Source organism: Eumetopias jubatus, unplaced genomic scaffold (assembly GCF_037043125.1).
Source record: "Eumetopias jubatus isolate StellerSeaLion01/CBP00866 unplaced genomic scaffold, mEumJub1_p1.0 scaffold_3, whole genome shotgun sequence".
Classification (NCBI taxonomy): Eukaryota; Metazoa; Chordata; class Mammalia; order Carnivora; family Otariidae; genus Eumetopias; species Eumetopias jubatus.
Window position 1 is genome coordinate 162628368 of NW_028274809.1, and position 14149 is coordinate 162642516.

At 36.6% G+C, this 14149-nt stretch overlaps 1 protein-coding gene across 1 annotated transcript in view; it reads right to left on the reverse strand.

Annotated features, from left to right (window-relative positions):
• TBC1D4 (TBC1 domain family member 4) overlaps positions 1-14149 on the reverse strand; it is a 69328-nt gene that overhangs the window by 20513 nt on the left and 34666 nt on the right. The window contains exons 10-12 of the mRNA XM_028106096.2: positions 8391-8548; positions 6204-6413; positions 3137-3295 (exon numbers count right to left, since the gene is read on the reverse strand). Coding sequence (XP_027961897.2) covers positions 3137-3295; positions 6204-6413; positions 8391-8548 — 527 coding nt within the window. The remainder of the gene's footprint in view (positions 1-3136; positions 3296-6203; positions 6414-8390; positions 8549-14149) is intronic.

Sequence of the window (14149 nt, forward strand, 5' to 3'; positions counted from 1 at the left end):
TCATGACCTGCGTTGAAACCAAGATTTGGACACTCAACCGAGTCACCCAGGTGCCCTCCCCCCAAAATATCTTTGTTTTTTATGCCAACGAAAATGAAGTGCTTACTTCATTACATACTAATTCAATTCTGTATAGTGCAGATATCCTACCTCACAAAGTATAGTTCAGGTAAACTGGATGAGGAATAGGTTTCTGAGCTCCCAGCTGATTAAGGAAGGTTTAATGACACTGATCTTTTTGAACTTCAGTACGATTGTTTGCATAAACCAAAAGTATTATTGTCCAAAAGGTATAACTCAGGCTCACTGACATGATTTATAAGGCCCTCCACAATATACCTCCAAACTACCTTCTTCCGTTCCATTACCTCCCATTCTGCACCATACACTAAGTAAAAGAAGCACATGGTTATTTTCTCACCTCCAGTTTCTTGTTCCTACTGTTGCCTTATGGACTTCCAAGTTCCCCCACTTGATTGCACAGTGTTTTTCTATTCATCTTTTATGGCTGAGCCTGAATGCCATTCTTCTGCTGAAGCTCTTTCTCACATCTCTAGGAGTAATCACTTCCTTTTCACATACTATTTGACACATACTCTAACATCACCATATTGGATTAGCTCTACACTGCATGTTTGCCTATTTTCCCCACTTTGCTGGTGAGCTCTTTGAGAATAGCGAGCAAATGTTCATCTCTGTCTGATGAAAACCAAAAATATACTTTGCAGCCTAAACATGTGTTGGACAAATGAATGAATGATCACATGTAAAATGTCATTTTTTGGGTAACTTTCATTAGCCCATTAAATGAATCTCTAATAACATGAGTGGGCTGTTTTATTATCCATCTAATAACAATTTTGCAAGAAGGCAATTCACTTCAGCTAAATAAGTATTTGTTGAACATCTATCATGTAGCAAAGTACAGAGAATGGTAATAAGGATACTTCATCCCCGGAAGATGAATAAATCCATTCTCAGGAATTAGTCTCATTCATTTATTCATCCATGTATTCATTCAGTAAATAATTCGTGCAAGACGCTTTTTAGGTGCTAGGTATGCAGTGGTGGGGTGAGGAAAACATTAAACAAATACATACATAAACACAAAGTTACAAATTATGATAAGCACAATTAAAGGGAAAGAATCATGAGAAAAAATAAAGTGAAACTAATTTGTTTTGGTGGAAGAGAAAAAAAGGGCATACTATTTCTGAAGAAATGGTATTTGAACTGAGAACAAAAAGACAATAGAATTTTCCAGGGTGGGCAGCAATCCCTTTGGGAAGAGGAATGTTGGGTCGCGTGGGTGGCTCAGTCGGTTAGTGGTTAAGCATCTGCCTTCAGCTCAAGTCATGATTCCAGGGTCCTGGGATTGAACGCTGAGGTGGGCTCCCTGCTCAGTGGGGAGCCTGCTTCTCCCTCTCCCTCTGCCCTTCTCCCCCCTACTTGAGATTCTCTCTCCTCCTCTCCCTCTGCTGCTCCCCCTGCTTGTGCTCTCTCTCTGTCAAATAAATAAATAAAATCTTTTAAAAAAAGAAATTAGTTATTAAGAAAAAGGAATATTTGAACACGCTCAGATGGGCAAGGAATGGGGAGAGAAAGGAAGAGTGAGAAGGAGTAGGGATGGAAATAAAGGGATGATGGGAAATGGGGAGCAGGCAGAGATGTAAGGAAGAAGGAATGTAGGGAGAACTGGAGCATTCCATGCAAGAAACAGCCGGGGAGATACACTGAGACCCAGAGTAGGTTCAGCCTCTCCGGGGCACCGGGTACGAGTGCAGAGCCTGCCTGAGATCCTCTCCTGCCCCCTCTGTTCCTCCCACCGCTCATGCGTGCGCTCTCTCTCTCTCTCTCAAATAAATAAATATCTTTTAAAAAAAAGTTTAAAATGTGTTCTATAAGAAATGGAAAGATGAGCACCCCCAAAATCCTTTAAAAGTCATTCCAAAGAATGGTGTGATCGATATCTCACACACATTCTATTGAGCACTGCTGTGTCCCAAATAATACAGTCAATGAAAATCTTTAGGACTTTCATATCTTCAAGGGAAAAAAAAAAAAAAAACCAATATATTAGGCTTGTAAATGTAGCATCTTACAAAATTATTCTCAACTTCATTTAAACTTAACTGTGCAAGTTTCACACGTTAATCATAAGCTTTTAAAACAAGATTCATTATCATATTTCTTTGGCTATTTTTGGATTTTTATTTTACATTCAGTTTATACAGGCCATGGAGATTCTCATTTTAATATCTGGGTCACAGAAATGCACCTCAAATATTCACATGCTAGTTTCAATTTTACACTTAGGATGTTTAAATATCAGTCAGTTTATATGGCAGAGCAGCAATGCAGTATAATGGCTAAATAAAAGCAAGTTTTCCAAGATAAACAAAGGATCACATAGATGGAAGGAAAACTGATTGATTAATAAAAATATGAATCTGTTTATGTATACAGATACATGTAGGTGAATATACATAATACATTGACATAGACACATAAATATAAACACTTCTGACCAAATGATGGAAATAAGTCAAGTTTATAAGTCTAAATTATTTTTATGGATATAATCTAAGGTCTGTACCAATGCATTCACTCCTTCCTTGGTAAACAGCAACACAGGGCTAAGAACAGCTGGTTGAAGAAGTCAGAAAAATCTATAGGAAAGGTGTCTCCTAACTCCTCAAGGACAGTCTCTCCATTAGCACTGTTTTCTTCCCAACTGAGTCACTGACTGTGGTCAAAAGCAAATCACTTCCCTTTTTTTATAGGCAAAGCACATATACCTGAGCTACACAATCAAAAAAAAAATCTCTAAACATTTTCTTTATAAAAGGTTATTACATGGGCGCCTGGGTGGCTCAGTCAGTTAAGCATCAGCCTTCAGTTCAGGTCATGATCCCAGGGTCCTGGGATCAAGTCTCACATCAGGCTCTCTGCTCAGCGGGGAGTCTGCTTCTCCCTCTGCCACTCACCCTCTGCTTGTGCTCACTCTCTCTCATTCTCTCTCTCTCTCTCTCAAATAAATAAAATCTTAAAAAAAAAAGATTACTACGATGATCCACCTGAAACTAATGTAACATTGTGCATCAACTATACTCAAAAAAAAAAAGATCCAGAATACCTTCTTTAAGAGAAATATGAATATCTTCCATATCACATCTGATTTTAGCTCTGCAGTTCAACAACTTCTTATCCCAGGTTATTAAGACCTCCTTCTGACATACACCAACTTCTTCATAGTCCAGTTTAACTTTTCTGGACTGGAGTTCATCTCTGCTTGCTAAGAAAAACAAAACAATTTATGTAAAACCCATGTATTCTGAAAACACAATATTTTTAACATTTTGTTGTATTTGTAAAATCATACCAAATGACTTTTAGGAATCAACCGCTAACATCTGATCAAAAAGTAAACTTAAAAAAAATCGAGGATACACGGACGGTTCCAAAATTTTGAGTCATTTCATGTAAAAAAGTTATCAGGAATAACTTCCTAAGGATGTTTCACTTCTGTATCTTACAGATGGGAACTCTGCTAAGCATAAAAAACAAACCATGTTTGCCAGGCTCTACACTGCAATTTTTTTTGACAAATGTGGTAGCCTCAGAAGTAACAACTTGCATCATTTTCAACACTAGTGTTTTATATATTTTATATATATACATTTTATATATGACATATAGGAGAAAACAATGCCTCCTGCTAACCTTAATTAGAGAAATATTTGACCATGAAACGCGATAAATTTTTCTAACTATTTCCAGAGTTACTAATACTGCCTTTAAAAACGCTAAGCCATGTGTCTCTGTGTTCATATTTAATAACCTTAAAGAGGAAACTTCATTTCACTGAAATTAACACTACTTCCATTTTTTAAAATAGTATAGAATTCTCTCTCATTTGATGGCCTAAAACATAAGCCCAGAGCTCATTTAAAAAAGGCCTTGAAGGGGCGCCTGGGTGGCTCAGTTGGTTAAGCGACTGCCTTCAGCTCAGGTCATGATCCTGGAGCCCCACATCAGGCTTCTGCTCTGCGGGGAGTCTGCTTCTCCCTCTGACCCTCGCCTCTCTCATGCTCTCTCTCTCTCATTCTCTCTCTCTCTCTCAAATAAATAAAAATCTTAAAAAAAAAAAGGGCCTCGAAAAGCAACACTATCTTGATGTGTTCTTTATCTTCAATAACTGATTCCAAAAGGGAAAATGGAGAAAAAACATTTAGCTATTTTTTCTTCTCTTTCCTCAGGATCACACTGACCAAGAGTCTCTCAAATCAATGTGTATTCATTCAAGTTCACAGTGCTCAACCCCTTACCTTCTGCAACACAAATCTTTGTCATGCATCCAAAGTCCTCAACAGCACAAAAACAATAGCAGAGTAAGTATTTCCCTTTACTTAGTGTGTCTGAAACCATTTCAAAGAACTTAAATATCTTATAATACTGCTATTCAAGTAAGGCTAAAAGTTTCTACTTAAAAGTCCAGACATAATCAAAAGTAAGTTTCATTACAAAAATACTCCTCCTGGATACCACTAGATGGCTTTAAAGCAGAGTTTAGCTTTGCTTCTCAATATTTGCTTTATATTTCTCTCTGATAATCAAATAATTTTTTTTCAAGAAGTGGGTTCATTAAAGCAAATAATTAACATAACCCTATATGTAAGTTTACTAATGATTTTTTTTTACAGTGGACAAAGCACATTTCCTTTTTTCCCCCCCTGCAACCTTCTCTAAATCATTATTCATTTAAAATAATAATCAAGGCCTATGTGCCAGCTTCGGGCCCTGAGGATAAAATGCTGGGTAAGAGCAGTCAACATCTGTCCTCACCTGGTTAACTAGGCAAAAAACAAAGAACCATCAATAAATGATTATCCATTGACTAGAATTTTAAACAGCTCAACTATTTTTTGTCTTTGTTACTTAAGAAATACAGAACTAATAAGGGTTTCTGATCATATCTGCTAAATGTCACCTCTTGTCTTATCCTGAATATGAATGTAATTCCTCTCAAAACCTATAAAAGCTCGAGTGGGCATACCATTTATCACATCAACCTTTTAAAAGCTGTATCAATAACAATTAATTGGGGTTTTCATTTTAAAGAAAAGAAGATTAATTTGCTAGGGTTATTTAAAACCTCATATACTTTCCATCCTGCCAAGAAAACAACCATAAAGAAAATACACTGTTGGCTTGCAAACTAAATATTGTTCAATTTAAAAACCAAATTGAATAATAAGTGTAGTAAGAGGAATCTTAAGACAGGTGATGAACACAGAAATGTGAATGCCTGTACTAAAAAAACTTTTTGGAAGACACCACAATAAAAGCAAGCCAGAGAAAAACCTAGATTGTACATTTTCCAATAATCTTGTAAGCCAAAGGGCCCATTTAAGCTAAATCTTTCATTTTACAAATGTGAAAAACAAGGTCCTTTTAGGTTAAGTGGATTGCCAAATATAATAACATGAATATGTTTTTTGAGTTTGGGTACTGCCTGCCCATCTCCTTATGTGTGCTTCATACTGGGGTAAACAACACTCTTTCAAAGTCTGGAGAATGCATTCTAAAGCATTTGGTATTCATAAACTAAGCAGTAAAGCACCAGAAATGGCACAGTAGGTATTGTAAATTATCCAAATATAAATTTAATAAAGATTTGAATATGATTTGTTAAATAGGAAATGTATAAAGCCAACAACAAAAAATAGGATTGACTTGATAACAGGTAATTAGATAGTTGAACTGGGTACAAAACAATTTATTTGAAATAGGCACATTTCTTCTATTATAAATACAATGATCCTAAAAGTTGAATCAATTTCAAAAAGAAGAGAATGTGTTTTTTCATGTTTAAGGGTTTTTCTCCTAAGTTATGCACAATAATATTAAACTTTCAGTCATATCAAATACATTGACTCCACACTATCTACATCCTCTGTTACCCAAATATACTCTAAAGGTGTCTGACATTTTATCTATTAAACAAAAATGTAAATATTTTAAGCTGAACATTCCCACGGCATAGCAACCTCACAAAAATAAAACTAAGCGAGTATAGCCAGTAAAATCCTAGTAAAAGTGTATTCACATTCTGAGAATGGGTGGGGGAGGCTGGGGGTGGTTTTAACCTAAACCCTTCCATTATAGTATCATATCATTTTAGCCCTGTTTGAATGGCTAACCTTCAAGTTTCTGGTTTTCTTTCTCCATTCGAAGCAACAAGATTTGTTGGTGTATGGCTTTTCTCCACAGACTCCTCAGTTCTTCTGATTTCCTTCTTTCTTCAGCCTTCTCTGGGTCATCTTCGTCAGACGAGAATATAACCAGTGGTTCCTCCTCCATGGTTGGAGCAAGAGGGGATAGTGGTAGCAGTTCATTCCTGTCCAGTCCATCTGCAGAGAAGAAAACAGTGAGAGGCATTCCTGACTAGTTACCCAGACGACGGAAGCTTTGTCTAGAACTGGTGTTCTCTCATCCTATCTTCCACCTTTAAAGCTTTTCACAAAACCACTTTCCCAGTAACTGCATTTCTGGAACTAACGATTTAAGTAAATTCACTAGACTAAATTCCCCTGCCAGATTTCCCTCTCACAGTGAAACGAAAGCACATGCAATTTCGCCACTTCTTCTTTCTGCACAAAATGACCTATAAGATAGGTGCTCTAAAGTGAACTGGCATTCCCCAGAGCCCAACACTTCTGCAATTTATCTTTGTACATTCTCTGATTGTGCAAAGCAAAGAGATAACATGAGCAGGTAACAGCAATCTCCTAAAGGTCTCCATCTACCATCAGAGATGGCAAGAGAAGAGCGGCTGAGCAACACCGGGCAGGTCTTGGCTCGGTCCCTCGGCTCGCTCCTGCAACATTCTCTTACCCAATCCTGCAGCTCACTCTCTCCCTCTGTTCCAGGCCATCTTTTGCACTCCTGCCAATTATTTTCCTATTAACAAACGTGATTGTGTCTCTTAAAACATTTCAACGGTTGCTTGTATCCAAGAGTACAAAGTCTAAATCACTGCAAATAGCATACAGACGGCTTCAGACTCTGGCCTCCTGGAACCCTTCTGGCCTCTGTTTCTATCTCCCATCCTCTGCTCCCATCATGCTGAATTTCTCATGATTCTCTGACCTGCAAAATTCTCTCCAGTGACGTCAGACCTTTGCTAGCCCCTCTTTCTGAAATACGCTTCTCCCAGCAATGAGTTTAAATATAAATATCCAACATCTCTGTGAAGCTTTCTCTGGCCACCCTAGGCAGAGTTAATTTTTTTCTCTAGAAATGTCAGTTGTTTTCTCGTTTCTTTTTCTTTACTGACTTCTGCTGTTACCCTTTTATTTCCTTAATAAACAATTTTTTAAAAAATTTTACTCTATAGCTCCTTTTCTAGCTTCTTGAATTGAATACTTAGTATATTTGAGTTTTGTCTTTCCTGATTTTAGAAATGCCCTCTAAATATCACTCAATGTTGATGTGTAGGGCTCTGAACATATTTTATTCCTTCTAGTTTCTAGTAGTTTTCAGTTTCTAAGCACTTGAAATATTTTAGTTGTCTTCCAATTCTTGATTCCTTTTTTTTTTGCACTATAATCAGAGAATACAGTATGAATATTTATGACTGCTTTTACTAAATTGCCTTTGTAGCCAAGTACATAATTAATTTTTAGGAATGTTCCATGTGTGCTAAGAATGAATGAACTTACCCTACAGCGGGCAAGGCTCTGCATAAATGTTAGATCAAGCTTGTTTAATTGTATTTCTCAAATATTATCTATATTAACCTTCTCTGTATTTAATTTTCAGAGAGGAATATGTTAAAATCTCCCACGAGAGCTACTGATTCATTTCTCCCAAATGTTCTGTAAAGTTCTATTTTCTAGCTTTCAAGGCTGCGTAATTATGCATGTTCTCATCACTGTTGCATCTTTGTTTATTGTTATATTTACTTTGCCCTTTTGGATGTCTCTGCTTTAATTTCTAATAGGTCTAATATCTTTTGGTTGATATTTTCCTAGGGTATCTGTATCCATTTCTCTATCACTCAACATTTCTATGGCACTTTGTTTTATATGTGACTCTTGTAAAAGCATAGGTTAAATTTTCTAATAATAAAAAGATCTATGCTTTTCTAGCACTATCATAGTGCTCAGTCTGGGAAACTTACTCATTCACTCATTCACTCAACAAGCATTTACTGAATGTCTAATATGTTCTAATGATAACTGAGAAGCTAACCACTGTATCAGATACAGAAACAAGTTATTTCTCTACTGTAATCACTTAAATCTCTTTGTACCCAAAGCACTGCATTCCATTCCCTAGTTTATGATACCGAGAAGGCATAAGTCTTTAGTGTGTACCACACAGACCCTGCTGCATCGCTGAGGGAGATTTGTTCATGGGAGAAGCAACCCTGAGGAAAATGCGCTGCCGCCAGGAGATTCGACGAGGGGTGACAGGGGTTCCTCCAGCGTTTAGGGATTCATTACTGCAAGTAGACGAGGTCCTTTTTCTCCCTTCTCCATCGCTGTGGAAAGCAAATAAATATGTAACTTGCAAGGAGAACCACAGAAGACGGACTGCTCCACGACATGGTAGCACAAGCCATTCACAAGTTCTGCCATGGGCAAGCACTAGCCTCAGGCAACATGGTGCAATGCGTCACTAGGCACACCGGTCACCCAGGCCACCATATCCTAGGAAAAATGCAACCCAAGCCACAGCCCAGTCATGAGAAGCTCACCGGTTTCTACTCATTCCACAAAAGCCAACCATTTCAAGTCCTAACCTGAGGAACAGAAGCATGTATACAGAGAAGCAAAGATTGCTTAAGGAATCAGCTCAGGCTTTGCTAAAAAAATTTAAAAGTGTATTCTAAGCAATGTAAGTGTTCCATAGAAGGCTTATAAAGAGCTTTCCTTACACTCTTATAGAAAAGGCTGATAAAGATAGCTTCTCACTGCCTGTGGCTGTTAAGATCTGTCTACAAATTGTGAGCCACCAATATCTGGATCATGGCAGAAAGGAACCTGAATAAACGTGGAACAGTCAACCTTGGTATTATTATTAGGTGATATATTAAGAAAAAACTGCGGTCAATAAGATTGGCTACGTTAAGATAAAAAATATGCAACATTTCTTTATAGCAGGACTTCACAGAGACTATACTATGCTGGTATGCATTATGACTCTCCAAGAGTGAAGTAATATATAGATACGCCCTCATTTATTTAAATCATTTGACCCCATAATCACCTTCTCCAATTTTGGGGGAGTTTGAGGGTGTGACATCTTTCTACATTAGTGCTTTGTGAAACAAACAAATGGAAATGCTGATCTGCTCTAAAAGTATCATTTCCTAGGAAAGAACATTCCTAAGTTATGCTAGGCCTATCTGCAATAAAAGGTCATTATGACTCAAACTTACTTCTGAGACCAGTTATGTTAGCAGCTGGAACACCGTGTAAGAACTGTGACTGTTAGTGGTGATCATATTAAGTTTCAAAGTGTCTGAGCTTTCCTGAGAAAATGATGAAGATAACAATATTTACAGGGGCTGACACCACCAAGTGAAGATACAGGATCTTTGATGGAGTCAAGAAGAGTCAGTACTTAAGTCAGAAAGGAAGCGGAGCTAGAAAAGCCACAACTCTGCCTCAGTAGTGCTGAGGCCATCAACAGTCAGGAGAGCAATTCAGCACCTGCCTGTCATCATTTTATTTCTTTTTCGTACTCTTGGACATCAGGTAATTCAGTTATCTCTAATCGTGATCTATCTGCCTAGAAATATTCCTTCTGAATTAGCTAAGTGAGAGACATACCTTTGAGCTGCTACACAGTTAGCAAGTGTCATGATGTACTTCCGAAAGCAGCTGATGCACGTATCTGAATACAGTCAAACCCCCTTTGTTATGTATCCTAGATAAAATTTTAACCCCAGTATGTGTCCATGGTTCAAAACTCCCTGTAATACTGAATAAATATGTTCACCTTTACTTCCACTTTGGAAAGTACTAATTCAAGTATTTCCCTTTTGGAAACTGTGATTTAAATGTTCTGTAAATAACAGCTATATTCTGATAAACGCTCCTGACGTACTCCCTATCTTCATTTTGGTAACACTATCTTACTGGCAGTTAGTTGCTAAATGTCCAGTATTCATGGATGTATTTCCAGCTCCTGGTACAGTAACTAGAAAATAATAGTAAACACTTAACAAATATCCATTGCATAAATTAAAATTGTAAAACCAAATGAAACATTAAGTCAGAAGTTTAAGTAAAATGGACAAAAAAAAATCATATTGTCTAGGCTAAACAGGTCAGGAATAAATAAAAGAATACCTTTTTAAAACCCTGTGTTGGTAGCATGACTTGTAAGTCTTTCTGGCAAAAAGTTCTAACAGCTCTGTACTTTTGGGAAAAACAAGTGGATGGCATTGGGAGGTACTGACAATGATGACAGTGTTAGGAAACGACTGAAGGCATCCTTCTTCCAAGTAAGTGTTATTCCTGTCCTATGTAAGAGCATCCAGAAACTAAATGAAAGATTTCTGTAAAAGTCCCTATTTCAATATGCCTCATGGGATAAATGTTCAATAATTCCTCTTGACTTTTTAGCAGCTCTACCAAATGAAACTGGAGTAAACTAAACCAAAGGATTCTGAAACTTTTATATTTTAACGCTGGAATTAAAACATCTTTTAAAAATCGCCTTCCAATTCACTGTTGATGACATATCTAATGTCTAGATAGTACTAAAAATAAAACTGAATTTTTATCAATTTCATTAGCATCTCTAAAATATGTGCTTTTCGGGGAATAGGTTAGAAAACAGGTCCATAAAGTACCCCTCATATTAGCCCGTTACAAATCTGAAAGTTTCATAGCATCTAAAATTTTATATCCTATGATCTCAATAAATCACCAAATGACACATTTTCTTCCATGTCCAGAATTTAATGGTCGGAATTTATAAGCCAAAAATTAGCAATAAAAATATGAGATAATGATATATTGAAAAGAACTTCCATAACAGACCATTGACCCTTTATCTTGTACTAAAAGAGGGCATCCTGAAAAAGCAGGTTGGTGGCTAAGATAAGGCAAGAGCTGCCCTGTTTCACTTAATTAGAGAAACCATGTATCCAGACGTCAGAGTCCAGATAAGGGTTTCAACAGTAGTGCATCTATGCAGTTTACCAAAGCTTACCTTTTGATTTACATTTGCTCAGCAATCTGACTTTCCTAAGGTGGCAACTGTATTGTCCTAAGCATTTTACAAGTATGAACTCATTTTATCCTCATAAAAACCTTATGGCAGAGGTGTTATTTCTGTTCCCATTTTTAGTGAGAAAACTGAGGTCTAAGTAACTTGTCCACAATTCCACGGAAGGTTAAGTGGAGGAGCCAGGATTCAAACCCAGGCAGTCCGAATCCAGACGCTTAGGCACTGCAGTTTATCATGCCAATGTAAATACTCTCTGTGTTAGTTCAGACAAAGCACTATCAGGCCATAAAACTAAAGCTGTCTGGACCCCAAGGATCCTGTGTGTTCTAGTGAAGTCTCTAACTAGCATTGTCTTTTGATCAGTATACCTTTTTCTATTTTTTAAGGGAAAAGAGTCATTTATTTCAGCAGAGAAATAACTTCAAAGTATTAGGTGTTCATTTATGCAAGTGTCTCATTTCTTCTTTGCTTTTGAAATAACTCCATTCCAAAATGCAAATACTTTTTAAAATGACAGGATCAAATAAAAAACACATTAATATGGACTATACATATATTAGTGTATTAATTATCTTTACATTTTTTTAAATGATAAAACAAATTACAACCATTTCCTATTTTTTTCATATAGTCTTTTCCCTCCTGCTTTTGCATTTTGGAACATCAACATGCACATTATAAAACTGCTTCCCAAGAGACATATTCAGAAAAAGTATTTTGTGCCAGAATTACCTCTACTGAAAATTTATGACATTAAAAATGAATAATTAGGAAGGGAATACAATGTGGAGAATTCCTACATATTTTTGTATTGGTGTATTCTATATGTACTTCCTATTACCAAGCACCAATTAATTAAGGACTACAATCCAAAAGGCACCAATGAGAGCTTTAGAAGGAGAAGAAACATCCCATCTTACATGTTATCACCCTGTAGGCTGGGAGGCATTTCCAAGTCCTTCTGGACATAGCATGAATTCAAAGCTATGGATATGATATGAACCCTCCCACAAAGCTTCAAGATAAGTTTTTAGTACATCTTTGGCCAAGCAGTTAGACCCTTCGCGACATCAACTATTAGCATTAACATTATACTTCTATGCTAACACAGAATTTTTAATGCATACTTGTCTGCTTTAATAACAATTAATTCACCAGATATTCTATATTCTATAAAATGAAGATGTTTTAGTGACCACTCATAGGGACTCAACTTTAAGGCTGCAGTCATGTTTTATTCCCCCCCACACACACCCATCCCCCTCCCACCCCGGGCAATACAACCTTTTCACAAAAGTCCTGAGCCAGAACCAGTTCACAAAGGTGTTATCCTGCTGAGGAGCAAACTGCCCCCCATCCTCCAGCCCCCTAACCCCCATGGAAAACTACCAGCATCAAATCCAAAAAATGACTAATACTGATTAAAGCTACATCTAAATCACAATGTTTTACAACTCAAGATAGAAACAAGACTTGATTAATGTGATAGCAACTATGTGACAGAAATCTAAAAAAGCTTTCTCTTTGTAAACGCCTCAAGAAAGACTCATGGAACAACATAGTGATGAAACGTCAGCTTTTCTCACAGGATCCATAATATAGTTTAACTCCTAAACCCATCAGGTACACTAATAGTTACCTAAGTCCTGGCTCTCAGTTGGGGGCAATCCTATCATTCTATGGAAAATCTTTACTAATTAAATAAAATTGATATTGAACTATTCTAATGGAAAGCTATATGTAGCATCTGAGCTATGAATCAGAGATAGATTAATCAGTGGAACAATGTGTAAAACAAACAAAAAGAATGAGAAAAACAGTTTTATTTCATAAACTCTACACTGAATGCAAATTTTTAAAAGATCAAGTTCTTTGCATTGGAATTTAAAGTATCTCTGGGTAGCAAGCTCATTTGCTTACTCACATCCCTAAAACCTGAAATTAAGAAAATAATATCAAGCAAAATATAAAACATCCCTGGGGCTCAATCTAACCATATGTAAAGTAAGGAAATTATAGGCCAAATGATTTCTAAGGGAATAAACAAACTTAATTCTATACCTATAGTAGAACCTAGAAGGACACACAGTAAAACTAACATTTCCATTAGCTTTTAAAAGTAGATAAGAAGTATTATTTAAACGTCTTACACCCAACCATCAAAAAGTGACAGTTATAAATCTCAGTCTTATCAGAGTGGCCAAAATAATTTTCTTTTTTCTCCCTTCTCTTTTCTCCTTCTTTTTCATTCTAGTTCAATCTTTAATATGTGTTTTCACTCCAACTGGAAAGAAATCTAAATGTTAGTGGTTCCAAATAGGAAGATGGGCGTGTCTGTTTCATTGGATTCCTGACATAAGCTAAGTATAGAAACTAGAACAAAGCAAAAACTAATTATTTTCCATTAAGTTGTTCGGCGATGATTTTGGATGTTTACCAAAAAACATGCGGGTCAAGAGGAAGAGATGTCATTACAGATGTGGTCAGACTTCCATATTAAGGAAGTAGGTGTTTTCCTTTGTCCAGACCAATGGGAGGTCTGGCAGGCCTGAGCAGTATCTCAAAATAACCAATGTGTCAAGAATTAAGGTGAAAGGAAATAGATTAACAATCCTCTTTGGGTGAAAACCAGATTAAATTTCATGAGTATGTTTCTTTTAGGATGCTCATTTCTGCATCTTCTCAGGATTTGAAATAAACTCCTTATATATACATGTGTACCTCCAAATGAGCAAATTCATGTCTATTAATTCAGAATTTAAATTGGGCTTTGATTGAAGGCCACAGCACAGTACTAAGGAATTGTCAACATGGAATAGAGTAGAAACAGGATTTCCGTTTGCAATCAACATTTTAAATGATCATTTGTGATCTTTGATTACACCAGGCATCACATTTT